Source organism: Nannobrachium achirus, assembly GCF_963921795.1.
Source record: "Nannobrachium achirus genome assembly, chromosome: 2".
Classification (NCBI taxonomy): Eukaryota; Metazoa; Chordata; class Actinopteri; order Myctophiformes; family Myctophidae; genus Nannobrachium; species Nannobrachium achirus.
In genome coordinates, this window is record NC_137811.1 from 35,564,654 (window position 1) to 35,583,270 (window position 18,617).

General features: G+C 41.5%; 1 protein-coding gene across 1 annotated transcript in view; it reads left to right on the plus strand.

Annotated features, from left to right (window-relative positions):
- Positions 1–4,590: 4,590 nt before the first annotated feature.
- gabbr1a (gamma-aminobutyric acid (GABA) B receptor, 1a) overlaps positions 4,591–18,617 on the plus strand; it is a gene marked incomplete at both ends in the record, with an annotated part of 77,666 nt that continues 63,639 nt past the window's right edge. The window contains 5 exons of the mRNA XM_080741563.1: positions 4,591–4,669; positions 4,956–5,020; positions 6,968–7,106; positions 10,486–10,671; positions 13,064–13,081. Coding sequence (XP_080597689.1) covers positions 4,591–4,669; positions 4,956–5,020; positions 6,968–7,106; positions 10,486–10,671; positions 13,064–13,081 — 487 coding nt within the window. The remainder of the gene's footprint in view (positions 4,670–4,955; positions 5,021–6,967; positions 7,107–10,485; positions 10,672–13,063; positions 13,082–18,617) is intronic.

Genomic DNA, 18,617 nt, shown 5'->3' on the forward strand with positions numbered 1-18,617 from the left:
ATTATATATATATTACATATGATATATACTATAAGTACTGTATACGTATATATATGTTGTGAAAGTTTTAATGTGAAAAACAATTAAGTCAAGAGATGACTTGTAAATGTATGTAATTATTACGATGTTGGAAAATTAGGAAATGTACAGAGACATAGTGGATTTGAATATTTGAGAGATTGTACAGTTGTTCTCGACATTCTGATATTTTAAGCACTCTTGTGCACACTTGACCGCCTGTCTTAAACCCACTCCTTTTATGTTTAACACTCCCAACAACTACATCAACAAGAACACTCAACAACTTCAGATCTTGATGCTAGCGTATTAACCAGTTCCCCTATTGTAAAAAAATTCAATATCAATAAAACCATTGCAACCGGTAACAGTTATTTTTGCTTGTGTGTCCATTCACATAGGCCTAGTATCTTCTTTGTTGTGTGTTTCTTCGAAGTTCTTGCTATATCCTATCCTATATGCTATTTTCATGAACAGGAATGTAGGGCCAGCTTGTAGGAAGAGATGTGAATTTGTGGTGGTTTATAGCGGTTAGGAAGAGTGATGGTGTGTAAGACACAGCAGAAGCAGGGGTTATCTATTCCCGCCATGCTTCAATTATTCAGTAGGGATATAAATATGAAGGAGAGCGGTGGTCTCGGAATAGATGGCAGGAGAGGAGTCAGGAGAGGCAGGAGGATGGATGCCAAGACAAGAGGAGATGGAGGAGCCAGCCCAGAAGGAGTCTATCTGGCTTAGACTGAGTGACCACAGTGTTACAGAAACTATAGACCTACTGATTGTTGCTTTGTTAACCTATAAGCTCCAGAGGGCTTTACAGCGGCTTAACAACGTAGCCTATAGCCTAGTAGTGACTGGACCGCCATATATTTGCGACTCGACCCACATCAATCCAGTCTTCAAAACCTATATAGCCACTGGGACAAATCCACGAGCTTTTAATAAGTCCAAAGCCTCCTCAAATGTGTATTATGATCATCATAATAATAATAATATGGTGGGCCTAATAGGCGAGGTCCATAGCGTGCCTCTCATGCAGGTTGCTGCTGACTATAAGATGCGTGAGAGAGGGAGTGTTACGCACGGCAGCTCTACGTCTCCATCATGACGTCGTGAATTATAGCTGGTTGGAGACTGTAGGGGGAGAGAGAGGGGAGTGTGGTGGCAAATCGCTGCTCCGTCGTATTATATGGGATGCGTTTTGTATATAGTGCATGTACTGTATGTAGCCTACACCTCTGTGGATAATATTTGTCATGTGTTTATTTTTGTCGTGCGCCCACAGAAAGCAATAATTACATACACCGAAGAAAACATCAGCCTACGTTTTGTTTTTTGAGGCATTCTGTTTACGCACACGGTGCTAGTTGCACATTTATAGCCATATCAATAGCCATACACTTCGTTATAAATACATTTTTTTACCAAATAATCCGACACCGGGCTTTATTATTATTCCCCGACGAGTCCCACCCGAAGGAGCTACTGTTATCTTCACTGAGCGCATCGAAACTAATAGTAAGTAACGTTACACATGCTACAGCATCAGGGTGTCTACTGTTACTGTTGGTTGCAGGATTTGACTACATTTATTTATACGTAACCTATTTAAAAAGAAAAACATTGTATTTCACTGCCATATACATGCAGTAGTAGCCTATAGCCTACAAAAGGATGATTTTTTAATCATATTTTATATAGGCCTATGTACATTGGATTTGTATAGAATGTATTTTGGTAATTGGGGGAGCTGTTTGTTTTCATTTCTCTGTTGCAAAATCCCACGACCATCCTAATCTACCTTTACCATTCTGGTGCTCTGCAAGTGGGGGTAAACATTTCTAAAAATCACCCCGTCCATTTATCTCTTGGCAGACGAGAGATAAATGCTTTTTTTAGGAGCGTTTTTAGACCGATTCCGTGCAAAGCAGACGTCTTGTAAATATGGTCGGCCTTCCTTCCTTCCTTCACAACAGGCCGTCACGGATTCCCTGTCAACAGCCTACCAGTAACTACCGGCAGCATACGGTTGGTGGCACCCTTACTGTGACCCTCACGTCTCAACAGTTCATGCTCACTCATGCACAAATCACAGTATCTGAGTCAGTGTGTGTCATAACGACCAAGAGCTTAACAATAACCATCCAGCAGCAGCAGGCTGCTGGCAACTGCGCTAACGTTGTGAACATGATGCGCTGTCCATGGTACTGAAACCGACCAGATTCCTCCATCCCGTGGCCGCCTTCGGGATTAACATACTCCAGGGTTTTTAGCAGCAGAGGTGGAACAAGTAGGCTACACTCAAGTGTTTTATTTAAGTAAAAGTATCAATACTGCAATTTAGAAACAATGTTACAAGTAAAACTCCGGGATTCAAAATTCACTTGAGTAAAAGTACAAAAGTATTGGCATCAAAATGTACTTAAAAGTAAAAGTACTCATTATGTAGAATGTCCCATTTCCAAGTTTTCAAATGTATAACAATCTTTTACAAGCTCACAATGTGTCGCATCGTGATGCAATGTGAGCTTGTAGATCGATAAATGGACGAAATGTATAGGGTTGAAGTAGTTAGTATAATTGCAATCTACAAAGTAACAAAGTAGTGGAGTAAAAGTACAATATTTAAAGGTAGAAAGATGTAGCAAGATGTTCGAGGTAGCAAGATGATAAATATGGACTGCACACCCATTTGCACCATCAACACATCAACATAACATTTACAAATGCTCTTACATTGGTATGAATGGACAACTGTGGGACACATAGGGTGCTGAAATTGGCCTTAATTACGCTGTAAGCTCAAAGTTGATAGGCTCATCAGTGGTGGTGGTGGGGTGTGTTTCATATTTCTGCATCATAGCCTCCATATGGGTGAAGTTAACCGGCTTTGTACTTTCTAGGCTGTCTCATCCATGCCAGACTAAGAGTCATACTGTTTGCTTTTATGTTACACAGTATGGTGCCAGTTATATTAATGTCTCCTGCTGGGGTGCATATCCTGTATCTGTAGACAATGCACACGCACAGCTGCACACACACATACTGTATACTCACACATGCACAACAAACACTGACACACACACACAAGCTGACCGCTATACTCAACGTGTATGCACACGTCCTGTCATTGCACTCTAAAAATACACTGGCTAATGCTAATGAAATATCCAGCAGAATTTGTCTGTCTTCCATAAGCAATCCTTGCTGCCATCTGTCTCCCTCACTGTGGTGCTTTGCTTTGTTGCCACACCACCATCACTTCACAGTGCAGCCTATATTTGTATGTACAGTACATGCATGCATGCGTGTGTGTGTGTGTGTGTGTGTGTGTGTGTGTGTGTGTGTGTGTGTGTGTGTGTGTGTGTGTGTGTGTGTGTGTGTGTGTGTGTGTGTGTGTGTGTGTGTGCCTACGACGTGTGTGACTTTGTGTATTTGAGACCACAGTATAAAGCCACATTTATTATTCAACACTGCAAATGAGCAGCTATATATAGGGTTGAGTTATACTTTGATACCAAAATGTGTGTGGCTGTGTGTGTGTGTGTGTGTGTGTGTGTGTGTCTGTGTGTGTGTGTGTGTGTGTGTGTGTGTGTGTGTGTGTGTGTGTGTGTGTGTGTGTGCGCGTGCGTGCGTGTGTGCGCTTGCGTGCGTGTGTGCATATGTATACTGTATGTACAATGTCACACTACACACATTATGTCCACATGCACACGTCATTGTGTACCTATCATGCCAGTATGTCTGCCTGTTTCTGTGTGTGCATGTGCATGCGTGCGTGTGTGTGTGTGTGTGTGTGAGAGAGAGCGTGTGCCTAGGTACAGTACCCTGGGCCTGTGTGTGTTCCAACGGTAGATGACTGATGGACTAGAGTCAGGGATCTTTTGAAGTGTCACAGGTTAACTCACTTCCACATATGGAAACTGCTCATGAAATCTATACATTATGCAGTCAGTTTGATGGCTAAGTGGGTTGTGGCCTAAACTCGATCCCAGAGAGACAAAAGAGAGTCTAATGTACTTGTTGACCACTTGAACTAAACTCTCTATCCTTAGAGAACTGGACGTGGAGCTACAACTGCACCTGGATCGCTTTATGCTGTCTGTCTACACCAAAACTCTTTGCCAAAAAGATGCAATCTATACAAGCTCACAACATGTATATTGGCTATTTCTGGTGAAGATTTCCCCCATAATCGACCTGCTGGGGTTTAAGTTATAAAATAATACACAATACCAACTTAACCACTTAAGAGCCCTACTGTATACACTTACTTGCACTACGTATAGCGAAAATAGTTCACGTACAAGCTCACATATGACATTATGACAGCCTCCCTGTTGGAAGAATACTATTCATTAACCTTTCTATGTTTATTCTGTTCCCTTGCTTTCTCTGTGTCTTTTGCCCAAAGCCCCACTTTCTCTTTGTGTTTTATTTTATGCGATACTGTGTGCATAAACTCTCCCTCTATCCTCTTTCTCCCCCTCATTTCTCTCTCTCTCTCCCTTTCTCCTCTCTCTCTCTCCCTCCCTCATTCTCTCATTCTCTTTCCTCTCTTCAGATCCAGAGATGGCACAGCTATTGTTTCTGATAATTCTCTATGCTCTTCCATCTCTTGTTGTGCCCATGCATAATTCATCAACTGGAGGTAATTTGCTTGTGTTTTTGTGTTTCTATCTGCATGTCTGTTTATGTGCTTGCGTCTGAGTGTTGGCGAGTGTGTGTTTATATGCATTAATGGGTAGAAGTAGCTCCATGGAGATTGCTAAGTGACCTAAATGGAAGAGCTGTTATTTGTGCACGTTAGGAAGGCACCGAATGGAACAGGGATATCATGTTACAGTAATATATCTACTTTATTTTTTTCTTTTCTGGGAGATGAAGCTCTTCCTTCCGCCGTCTTGCCTGCCTCCTTCACTGGTCTTTTCTTTCAGGCTGTGCCATCATCAGGCCTCCCAGGGATGGAGGGATCCGTTACAGGGGGCTGACCCAAGAGCAGGTACGCAGCTTCTGGATTAACCCATTTAGGCCTACAATTATTGACTGCTTTAACCAGTGAAAAATAGCAGATATACAAGCTCACAGCACGGCACCGAGTGCCGCGCTGCGAGCTTGTAGATCTGCTATTTTTGAAAAAAGTCGTGAAAATGTGTGCAAATCTTTGAATATATGTATTTTCAAAGCGAACGTTTGTAACTCACATTTTGCTTCTGGGTGGTCCCTAGAACTAGATATTTTGAAATGGGGGTCCGTGGCCAAATAAATATCATTTTGGGGGTCATTCACATGAAAAGGTTTGAGCACCACTGACATAGCAGTCTCTCAAGAACAGACTAACTGAGCTCCAGTTAAGTGAAAAGGACCTTTTCTTTGACGATGGCTGGCCAGATTGCTGACATAGAAACATAGGTTTTTTCCAAAAATCTTAGAAGGATTCAAAAGACACTTATAGAATCGGGTCAAAATTCTAATTTTCACGATTTTTCAAAAATAGCAGATCTACAAGCTCGCAGCGCGGCACTCGGTGCCGCGCTGTGAGCTTGTATATCTGCTATTTTTTTATATTGAAAGCATAAAATAGTGCGTCATAATGTGTTCAGGCCTAAATTTTAAAACAACGCAGGCATCAAACCGTGTTCATTAGGGATGGGACGATAAGCGATATTATCGTTTATCGTGATAAAAAACACTCACGATAATGGTATCGTGGAGATATAATATATCGTGATATCGTCCTCCGTCATGCACTGGGATCAATTCACCTTTTATTTGCCGAGCTGCATATCCGGTACCACTTAAACCCTCTATAATTGGTAAAAGGTACTTGATACGTACTTGATGCAGTCTATCTTTCACTCCCTTTCAAATATCTTTGCCAAAAAATAGCAGATCTACAAGCTCACAGCACAGAGCTTGTAGATCTGCTATTTTTTGGCAAATGTTCTGCCCCAAGATAATGGATTTTGATTATCGTGATAATATCGTAAATCGCGATTTCTTTTGTCACAATAATTGTGATATGACATTTTCATATCGTCCCATCCCTAGTCTTGATTGGGCGTGTTCGAAATTCAAAAGTTCATGCACTCACGCACACAGTGGTGGAAAAAGTACCCACATTTTTTACTTAAGTAAAAGTATCAATACTGCAATGCAATGTAGATATACTCTGTTACAAGTAAAAGTACAAAGGTATTGGTACACACACACACACACACACACACACACACACACACACACACACACACACACACACACACACACACACACACACACACATTGTGAGCTTAAAGATCAGCTATCTTCAAATGGCCGAAATGTATATAGTGAGACATCATGCCAAAGTGGTTAATGTATGTTTTGTAATAGTAATCTAAATCTACAAAGTAACTAGTAACTCGTTTTTCAAATAATTGTAGTGGAGTAAAAGTACAATATTTGCCTCTGAGATGTAGTGGAGTAGAAGTAAGTACTGAAAATTGGAAATACTCCAGTAAAGTAAAAATACCTCAAAATTGTAATTAAGTACATGCACTTAGTTACTTTCCACCACAGCACTCTTGTGTGTGCACTGTGCAGGGAACAAAGACATGGACAGACACACGCTCATGCACACAATTCCACCCACATATGCATGCAGCATCGCAGTGCAAGGTTGAAATATAATCACACGTGCCTCCAGAGACCCCCTCCTCAAACCAGAGTCAAGATGCATTTCAAAAGCACAGCAGCTTGTTAATTCAGAAGATATTGCCACGAGATGTCATTTACTAACCCAGCTCAACCAATAGCACCATATGGGTCCAGAAAGCCTGGTGTATTAAGACAAAATTAAAGGAGCCCCTAAGTGAATGCGACAAATGGTATGAGGGAGCATCAATCACTGTAATTACTCCCTCTCTTTGGCACTAATATAACTCTCTCTCTCCCTCCCTCTCCCTGGCAGATACGCAGTGTGCAGATCCTGCCGTTGGATTATGAGATCGAGTACATCTGCAGAGGGAACAGGGTGATTGTGGGGCCTAAGGTCAGGAAGTGTTTGCCCAATGGCACGTGGACGGACATCACGCTGACCAGCAGATGTTGTAAGTGCTCTTTGATCCAGCCCTCTTACCAGAACTGCTGCTGTGGTAAATTAAAAAAGAACTCAAAGAAAATTCACTTTGTGAGTGCAGACTGTTTCTATTAGACAAGGGGTTTTCAAAGTTTTTCAGTCCAAGGGCCCCTTAGCTGAGAGAGAGAGATGAAGCAGCGACCCCCACTACATATAAAATGGTGTTGCTTCATAGATTCTATAGATGGCTTCATAGACTTGTGTTGGATTCATGTTAATGTGTATTTTCAGATAGTTAACCACTTAAACCCTCAGTACTTAGAAAACATGTACTTTGTATGCTCTTTTTTTCCCCTACACCAAACATCTTTTTGCAAGAAATGGATGATTTAAAAGCTCACAACAGAGTAGATCGGCTATGTTATTTTCAGTTAATGTTCCCCTCACAGAATAGTGAGGCTAGGGTGGTTCATGTACAAAGAAGGTTCTTATTACACAAAGACTTGGCGGCCCCCTCGTAGTAACTCTGAGGATCCCCCAGGGGTCCCGAACCCCCCGTTGAAGACCTCTGCTATAGACTGTTCAGTGAGAGTCTTCTCTGCAACCGTCTGTCCTTCTCCACTGAAACCCCAGATGCCGGAGTATCGTGGTTACTATGAATTTGTTCTGAGATTCCCATGAAGGCTTAATGGCAATCTTATTTTTACAACAAACCTTATTTTTTTATTATCACAAATCTACATATCTTACAATACACTAACTGGGGAGGTACGTTTAATGCTGGTGCTGGTATAGAATGGATGGACAGATACTGTACCTCTGGATTGATATACTGTATATCTTGTTCCCTCTTTGGATTGCAGTTTATCAATGATGTCCCTTTGGTCACTCTCAGTATATCTTGTTTAGTTTCGACAGCCTTTAAAGGAATTTTAACTAAGCCTCACTCACACCCATACAAGATAGGTAACATACGGTACTTAGCATTTGTGGACAAGCAAACTGTATATGTCTAGGTGAATAACATTCATCAAGTATCGAACATATGGCACATCTGCATAGTATTAGGAGTGCTAGGGGGGGTGAGGTAAAGTTTGAAGAGGTTAGTTTTCAGACTGCGGCAAAAACAGGGAGTGAGTCTGCAGACCTGACTCAGGGGGGGCAATCATTCCACATCCCGAAGATAGAACAGTATAGGACATTTGGAGCATTGGCCAGGGTGTCGTAGGGAAGGGAGGAACAGTGTTTGGGGCAGTGTTAGCTGATCAAAGTGTGTGGGAAGGGCTGTAAGGGGGTGCCATGCCCTTGATTGTCTTGTAGATCATCACACCAGTGTTTCGAATTGGATTGGTGGCAGCAACTTGAAGAGAGATGTGAAAGGTTGGGAGGTTGAAGACCAGGCATGCTATGGCATTCTGGATTGGGTTTGAGTGAGCATGCTGTCAAACCAGCAAGGAGGGAGTTATTGTAGTCAGACTCATGCCTTGATATGACCGAAGCTTGGATATGGAGCTGGACTGTATGATGGGATTAAAGCAGACCTTTCCATGAAACTTGGTAGGTAGAGGAGAAACACTTCAGTGATACCAAGGTCAGAAAGGGTGTCTGAGAGACGCTGTTGGTTTACTCAGTCAAATTCTGGCAGTGTGGTGTGCCTTTGTGAGCATTGCTGTTTCAGTGGAACGAAAAGGTTTGAATCCAGACTGGTTGGGACCAGAAAGGTTGTTCAGTGAGAGGTGGAGAGACAGTTGGTCAGAAACAACTCAACTTAGTTCTGGAAAGAATGTACCGGTAATCACTCACAGCTGCAATACCGCTGGATGACCTACCTTCAAGTGGTGCTGTTGAGCAGCCTACAGGGCCATTCACACGCATGCACGCACGCACGGACGGACGCATGCACACACACACACACGTACACACACACACACACACACACACACACACACACACACACACACACACACACACACACACACACACACACACACACACACAAACGAAAAACAAAAACGAAGATGGACGCGGATAAGATTAGGCTATGGCTTTCACTCCATTGCCCTGGCTAGACCAACGCATTCTACTGAATGGAGAGACCAGGTGAGGGTAAGGTTGCGCATCTATGCGCATCGGTATAGGATATCATACAGCACTTAGTATCGGAACGCAGTCTCGCGGGCACACACGTGCATGCTAGTGCATGTGCGTGTGCATACTCTGGCTCAAAAGACTGGTGGAACGCCGTGTGGTGGCACGTGAAGCTTGCAGCTTGAATGCTCATACTGTTTTAGTGAGTAATGTATAAGCTACAGTACGTACAGTACAATGCACACACACACACACACACACACACACACACACACACACACACACACACACACACACACACACAAACCCATCTTACCAGAGAAGCCGACTTCTGTTTCCCTCCAAAGGAATTCGACATTTACAGAATGCCATTTAAATATGACATCAATCTAACAACAAAAACGAATGAAAATGGCATTGTAATACAACATGATGTCTCATTAATAACATGTTGAAAAGCAACAAAAGATCATTCATGATTCACAGGCCCAAATGCACACCATGTGTTATGGCTTTTACCAGTGTTGCAGTGCTGATACAATGTTTGGGGGTACGCGGTTTTCACAACATCACGCGCACGGCGCATCGCTTAGGCTTAACACCTACTATACAGGTCTATTGATATGCATACAGGCTTGTTTCTTTGTTAAAACACCCTGTTGTGGCACTAAGCGTTGCTGAGTTGTGAGCTTGTTTTTTTTTTTTTATCAATGAACGTCCGTTTGTGAGAGGCGTGACGCCTGCTCAGAAAAGATATGGGCCGGCGAGGGCGCCCCCGGAATAATTCAACACTGGCTTTAACCCATGCTCCCTCTTTCACACCAAAGCTATGCTACATCAGAATAACCTGGGTCCAGCTATGTCTGAAGAAGGTCTATGATCAAAACACTGAATTCAATCTTGGAGGTTCACAAGCTATGTGGCAGTGTGAGGGATTCATGCTGTCTATGCAAATACTGTATATCACTTTGTCTTTCTGTACATTTAAGCTTCAAATGTTTTCCCAAAGCAGCTTACTGGCTTTCTACACCTGCTTAATTAAAACTCGCTCCCTGCCAATTAAATATGGGCTTTTTGGCTCATATTGCCATAAATCTCCATAGACTTCCATGTAATTTATAGTGCACAGATCATGCACGCCCATGCACATCTCATGCACCATGTTTGTGCAGGCTGTTCACAGCTTTTTTCTTTTTTTTTCTAAGTAAAAGTCGATTTAAGTCGTTTGGCAGGGAAGTCCATAGTGAGATAGTTGATCTGAAAGTCGTTTGGCACTGAACTAGTTAATTATATCTTCCTCTCCCTCTCTTCCAAACTCCCAGTGCTGCTGTGCCCAAGGGTGTGGACATCTCTGGAGAACGGCAGGGTGGCGGTGAAGCCCCCCGGCCCACCGGTGGAGGGCACAGTTCTCCACTACAGCTGCCATGCCGGCTTCATCCTGGAAGGCAGGAACGTCAGCCACTGCACCAAGCTGGGCAAGTGGGACTCCCACAAACCCACGTGTCTCTGTGAGTGACTCCACTGCCTCAATGGGTGTCAGCATTAAGTTCCGTTTATACTCCTTTGCATGCCGGTGCCGCTTGCCGACAACAGAAGATCTTATCTGCAAGCAACACCGTCAGTGCGAAAGAGTATAAACTAGTCAACACAATATTGGAATTATTCTCCTGTTTAGTTTAGTTTAGTGTAGTTTAGTGCAGTTTAGTTTTGGGAGAGAAAGCCTTTCAGATCATACACCTAAAACTATCATTTGTTTCCTAGCCACTTGCGTCCTTGTTGTGCCCATGAAAAATGTCCTCGCCTGTGTAATTTTGAATATATTTTTTGCAAGGCTAGCAGAGGAACATCACACTCGAAATGGGACAACATGAAACATTAACCAAGTTAATTAGATTATCAGTCTGGTCAGTTGAGAAATGCATAAAAAGGCCAGCACAGAAAAAAGGACAAGGTACAGAGCATTGGGTAGAATTCACAACCACTCCAGCAACAGTTGATTCAGAGAGATAGTGCCCTAGTTTTGTCCATGCTAAACCCTAACCCCCTACAATTCTTTGCCTTTTTTACTATTTTGAAAAACAACTATTTAAAAATGTTTTTTAAAAAAGGTAAAGAAGTTTAGGGGTTTAGGGTTTAGCATGGATGAGAATAGGGCCCACTATCTCTGTTTTCCTTTCACTGATTCGGCAATGTAGGTCACCAAATTTGGAGGTAGTCCTGCTATAGATTAAACAAAGCCTTTTTGCTCACTCGCTGTGTAAGCAAACATCTGTGCATCATTACACAACCTCAATTTCAAATTAACAATTCATCTTTGTACAACAAAATAGCATGTCATGTAACCATACATTTATTATCTGTTTACACTTTACTTAGAGTGCAAATTCACTTAATTAAACATGAATTAATCATGAATTAAATGTATGGATTTGTACTCTCAAGTAAAGTCTTACCAGATAGTCTTTGAAGTCTTTTGAAATGTTCATTGCAAAAAAGCAGGCATTTGCATTACATTTACCTGCTTTTCCATCCTGTTGCTAGGGAATAAGTGAAAGGTAGGGTAAGTGATATCTAAAATAAGTGTTAAATTGCTTTGAATTCTGACAGTACTCATTGCTTTAGAGTGTTCAGTCTCTCCGTCCCTCTAGCTATTGATTAAACAGAAAATGCATTTTTAGGTGAGGATACCAATTTTATGCAATCAGGAGAGAAAACTTTCACAGGATACATATTAACCCTTAAGTTCTGTTCAGATTACACCTTCGTTCTGTTCGGGTCATTTTGGGGGGTTTGGAGGGGAGGGGGTAAGGGTGAGGTGAGGGGGGTTGGAGGGGGGAGGGGTGGAAGGGGTTAGGGGGTGATTGTGTATCTGTGTTTGTACATGATTCCTTGCATTTCTGTGCATCAGGGAGGGGGGTTTAAGTGTGGGGAGGGGGGGGGGGGCTGCGGAAGGGGGGGAGGGTTCGGAATGGGGCTTCGGAAGGGGGGTGTTAGAAGTGGGGGTGACTGTGTGTCTGTGTTTTGGCATAATACTGTGTATTTCTGTGCATCTGTGCTTCCGGGTCAAAATGACCCGAACAGCACTAAAGGTTCAAAAAATATGAGGGGGGTGTAGCATGGGTGTAGTGCAAAAATATTTTTTTTACATGTTCATCTCAGAAGAATCTTTAAGGCCAATGAGTTTCAGGTGGAAACAATTTAAACTTCTACCTTTTTTTTCCAAATGAAAATGTAAAACGGGTCAAAATGACCCGAACAGCACTTAAGGGTTAAACAAGTGAAATGACAAAAAGAAAAGTGATGACACAAAGAAATTAGCAGAAATGGGTACTTTCTCCCGATTGGCTAATTTATATTCTGTTTATTAAAGAGATGGAGCGGAGACCACTATTACTAGACAGCAATGATTACTATGAGAATATAGTGCTTTAACCATTTAATACAAAACCTTTTGTTTTAACCAAAAACTATCACTTACCCTAACTTTAAATAAGCATTGTAAGCAATTAGTGTATCTGAGGAGGATAAAGTAGGTAAATGAAACTTGCACTGGTTTTGATTTCCTGCCATATGTCTATTACATTTGACATTGTATTGATTTTCTCAGCATAATAGTCAACAAAATAGTATAGCTGTGATATTAGCCAGTCCAAAAAGTATATTTCTGCCACCTTGTGGCATGAAATAATATGACATTTTAATATGAATGCAGACAAATATGCCTCCAGGAAGATGACACACCATAACAATATGTTAGTGGAAGATGCTATCTAATTTAACATATTAATTAAATAGAGCTATATTTTAAAATGTTGAACAATAGATTTCCCTGTTTCACCCAAATCCTCCTTGCTGATCAACTTTTAATTTTTTTTCTTCTTTTCTGCTGGCTTACCAAAGATGACAGAAACTACACAGGTAAGATTCTGTAGTGTTTTCTTTTTTGAAATAATGTTATTATTGCTATAATGTACTATAATTAAAAAATATATTTTTTAAATCTTCTTTTATCTCACACTACAATACATTTTATGGACACAAGAGGGCAACCTTTACTAATCTATGAGAGTAGGACATACACTGCAACTGGTGGCCTGGGGGCCGGCCCCCACCAATGCATGCCTGCAGTTTTAATATACTGATATATTATTGATTTGAGCTGTTACAATTCCAAACATGCAAACATGACTTGCTTTATTACTTCTATATTGGTAGCTTAAAGGATAACTTTGTTTTTGAGCGGTGGTCACACCGTCTCCATAGCGTGGCCGTGTGTGTATCCGTGTGTGTCTGTCTGTCTGTCTGTCTGTCTGTCTGTCTGTAGCCTGAGGTGTATGTAGCCTCAGTACCTCTGGGTGACCAGAGAGGTGCTGTTGAGTCTAGCTTACCCTGAGCATCAACTGCAACCAGTTGGGGCCTGAGTGAGCAAGTATGGCTCACACTCTCTCTCTCTCTCACGCACACGCACACACCCCCCCCCCCCCCCACACACACACACACACACACACTCCAGCTGGGTGAGCAACGCACACACGCACGCAGCCACGCACACACACACACCTCTGTGAGCAACACACACACACACACACACACATGCACGCACGCACGCACACACACCCCCACCCCCACACACGTGCAGGCACCACCGCTCACTTCAAACTTGGGTTTGATTTTTACAACAAGGGTTTATTTTTAAGATTGTAATTAGAGAAAAGAAAACATGAGCGTTAAAATGTTTTAATTTACTGCTTTGTATCGTTTTAGCCATTTTTGCGATTTTGTTTTCAGTGAGTTGGGACATGCATACAAGTAGCTAAATATTTATATATTTTTAGACACAATAAGCTGGCAATGTCTTTATTACTATTTTCAGTAACACTGGTATCCCCCATAAGTCACATCTGCCCATGAAAGATTGTGGTGTATCTTGTGAATGGAATTATTGTGTCTAAGAAGACAACTTTAGCCACTTGTACGCATGCCCCCACTGAAATCAAAATCATTACATTGGTTAAAACGATAGAAAGCTGCAAATGAAAACATTTTAACACTCATCTTTTCTTTTCTCTAATTACAATCTAAAATATGAACCCTTGTTGTTGTCCTTTAATGACTAGTATTCAATTTGTCATTTTTATGACTAATGTATTTGTATTTATGTTCATAACATTAATATAAATATAACTAAATGCATTTGAAATTAGATTATTGTTACTTGTTACTTTTCAGGATTCCAATTCAAAGATAGCAAAAATAGCAGATGTACAAACTTAAAACGTGTGAAGTGCAACACGTTTTGCGCTTATAGATCGCCTATTTTTGCCACTTTTGTGTGACATAGAATGGCGAAGTGTGGCATTACGAAAAAAGTATAGACTGTAGACTGTATGCAATGCGGCCCTCTGGAGTGAGTGTGGAAATATGGTGGCCCTCTCCATCATCTAGTGTGTGTGTGTGTGTGTGTGTGTGTGTGTGTGTGTGTGTGTGTGTGTGTGTGTGTGTGTGTGTGTGTGTGTGTGTGTGTGTGTGTGTGTGTGTGTGTGTGTGTGTGTGTGTGTGTGTGTGGTTGCTCAGTCAAATTTGTACTTGAGTTAAAGTACTGGAGAACTTGCTTTTAAAATACTTGCTTTTAAAATATGTAAGTACAAATTATAAAGTGCATTTTATTTTAAATATATATACATTGCTGGTGTGAGCAGGTAGATCTGCTAGTTTCACTATATTTGAAAATAGGCCTTTAGTGGTTAATTGATAATGTACTTTCTTACTTCCTAGAAATGTAGTGGAGTCGATATTTGTCAAATGTAATGGGGTGAAAGAATAAAAAAAAAAAATACTCGAGAACAGATACATAAGTAAATGCACTTTGTTACTGTGATACTGTCCACTGTTATTTACTAGGCTGTTGTATTATTCTGGGAGACCAGTGGAGGATTTCACTTTTTGACAGGCAATAAAGATACATTATACTCTCTCTCTCCCCCCTCCCCTCCCTCTCTCCCCCTCTCTCTCTCTCTCTCTCTCTCTCTCTCTCTCTCTCTCTCTCTCTCTCTCTCTCTCTCTCTCTCTCTCTCTCTCTCTCTGGAGTAGGCAGCAAAAAGCAAGACACTTAGATTTGAAATAGTAACCTTTGATTGACTGCTGAACAAGATTGACAAAAGGAATTAACAATCAGGGTTAGCAGATTACAGAAAATCACTTTCTATTAAATGTGTATTAATGTGAACTATTAAGCAGTACGTTGCTGATGAATGCAAGTGTGCACTCTTCTGATAACCTTTCTTGGTTAAATAAAAGGTACAATATAGGCTACTATAAGATTATTTTGGGGGGTCACAGCCTGAAAAGGTTGAGAACCACTGAGTTAACAAACACTTTATAGGAAAGATTACTATAGGACTATAACAGAGATATAAACACTTATTATTAAAAAACACCACCCAGAGCACCTTTAATACTTAGAGCTTTCTCTTTTCTCTCTCTCTCTCTCTCTGTCATCATCTCTTATCCCATTCCCTCTCCACTCAGTATGTGTTCACCACCCACTTATTGCCTCCTCAGCAGGAGAAAGGTTAATAACCTGCTGTGTGCGTGCATGTGCGTGCGTGCGTGCGTGCGTGCGTGTGTGCGTGCGTGCGTGTGTGTGCGTACGTGCGCATACGGTAATATGCATATTACCTTCCCCACTGCAGAGACCATGTCTGTGAAGATTACATCCACTAGTTCCTCTTATACTCTGTGAACTGCAGACAGAATTGTCCCCAAGGTCCAGAAAATAGGAAACATGAACATGAATAATTCTGGAAATGCCATTTTGTCGCTGCGTTTGTAGCAGTGTTTACCTTTGTGAGTGTCCCCCATACGGAACAAATATTTTCAAATGACCAAATCTATACCCTCATATTGACTAATCTATTGTTTATTCTCAAAACACACAGAACTTGCACAGGCCAGTGTAGGTTCTGTGTTACACAGAGCAGTTTCTGCTAAATGCCTAAATTGTAAATTGTAGAAGACACAGAACAATCCATTTTTGAATGGTGGCCTCCAGAATAGTGGGCATTCTGGGCAACTGGGGAACTATCCGGGAAATATCTAGAAGAGATCTTTATTTTATCTTTTGCACTACCAAAGGCAATCTGAGTAAGAAAGCTAGGGCCATTATCCAGGGGAATGCCTATTGCACGTATTCTAGATAGAAGAAATCCAAACGCCCTCATTAAATTGGCTCAGCAACAGATTGCAGCTGAAATGTCCCCAGTAGTACACACACTGCAGACTGCACCTCGGCAGCAAACGGCTGTGCCTTCACAGGGGTTGTTTACTGCATTCTTGGACGCTGTGCGTGCTGTCAGAGCTCGCTGCTGGGGGTGTGGATTGGACCGCCTTATAAAAGTTCATGCCTAAATAATTGATGCCGTGCTGGATGGGTCATGGGGTGGGATGGGTGTGTGGGTGGTTTGGGGGGGTGTATATGGGGTGACGGAGAAGAAGGGGAGAGAAAATGCCAACAGATGATCACTAGATTTCACCTCGGCCTCTGGGGGCTTGTTAGCAATGGGATTTGAGCTGCACACTCCAAAATAATGAGATTTGGATAATGAAGTGTTATATAAGTTATATAATCATGTTTTATCAAATCACTGTATAATTTGTTCATTTGACCTAAAATAATTTGGAAGAAATAATGGTTCTCTTAAGTCTCTCAACTCTGACATCTCGCTCTGGCTTCACTGTGTGATGGCACACTAATTAACAGAATCCCATTTATGCCCAGGACTTCATATGGGAATGCCCATATATGGAGGCCACATCGGCCACATACCACACTAACAGAATCCATATATGGCCAAGACAGATGGCCAAGACAGCCCATATCTGTGTGGCTGGTTCTACAGACAGGGATCTCCATGTATGGGCATAAAAGGGTATGATGTCAGATGTCATAAACATCATAGGACTTTCACATAACGAATAACTACGTAAGCATGTTTGGGCTCTCACAGCATCTCCATATACAGTACATGGATCTCCATATATGGGTACAAGGGGTCTCCATATATGGGTAACTGGTCCGATATACATCACTGGTCAGATGGCAAAGAATTGGCGCGAGGGGTGAGGTCGCGTATCCATTGTTCATGGATATGATTGTGGAGAAATACTATAGTGGATAGACCTACAAGACTGTATTGACATTTTTCACACTTTTACAAAGTAACAATCCAAAACTTTTCTACATAGTAAAAAAGCCATTAAAGGAGCTATAGTCAACTTTTTCTTGAAAAACGGATGCTAAAATAAAAATAATGTTTCGAAAATATTTTATAAAAAAATAAGCTTCATATATGTGTTTCAATTAAAAAATGACCACAAAAAGCGTAAAATAATGATAAAATAATCATTTTGGCCCTTTGTTTACATTTACAGGGCCCGTACTTTGTTTACATCCTAGTCTGTAGACTAGGATGTACACCTACAATGAAAAAGTTGACTATAGCTCCTTTAAGTATTAATAGCGACACCATTCAACTGATTCATGAATATCTTGGCAGGACAGGACAGAGGATTCTCCCCGGAGGTGCATGCATACTCACTGTTGCAAAGGGCAGAAAGAATGACCAGCTGGATCATTATTTAATTCCAGCTCTAATTCTGTTATGGCCAATGACCTACCGGGGGATTTCATGTAAGGTTGTCAGTTGGCAGCGCAAAAGTGCTGCATTGGCTACTGCAAAGCCAGTGTGTCTTTTTCTGTGTGAGAGAGTATACAGTATGTGTGTGTGTGTATCTTCTGTATGGTATGACTGAGTGGCAAGTGTGTTTGCACACCAACACAACATGCATATGAGCATGTTTGTGTTGTCCTTGATTATTTGTGTTCGTCCTTGTGTATCTGTGTGTGTGTGCGTGTGCATGTGGACAGGCAGTTCAAATAGCAGGTGTGTCTCTCCTCACTAAATAAATTCCATTGAGTTTAGAAGCAGATGAAGGCAAAGATCCTACAGAAGATTGATACAGCCTGCTGTGTTTTTGCTGATTTAAGTAACCGCTGTAGCGTGTGGGGGCTGTTTGTGTGGAGGTGGATGAGCAGGAGTGAACACACACACACAGTACTGAAAGGCTTTTACAAAGAAGAAACACATTGGAGCATTCTCGATTTTGGCCGAAAGCAGATTTGACTTACTGATCAATTTAACGATCAATTTTGTCAATAGTTCAACATTGGCATTCAGTCTAGGTAACCTCTTTAGACGGATATGTCTACATATAGATCAAGTGTTGATTATGAATGCATTAGGCCCACAGTAATAGGTCTGTAGCTGTTGGTGATAAGCTATATCACCAACACAGCTACAGAGGGACAATGTGGTGATGAAATAAGTTGTAGCTTGTTCAATGAGAGTGAACAAGAACCTGGCTCAAAGGGCTAGTTATACAGTAGCTTGCTGGC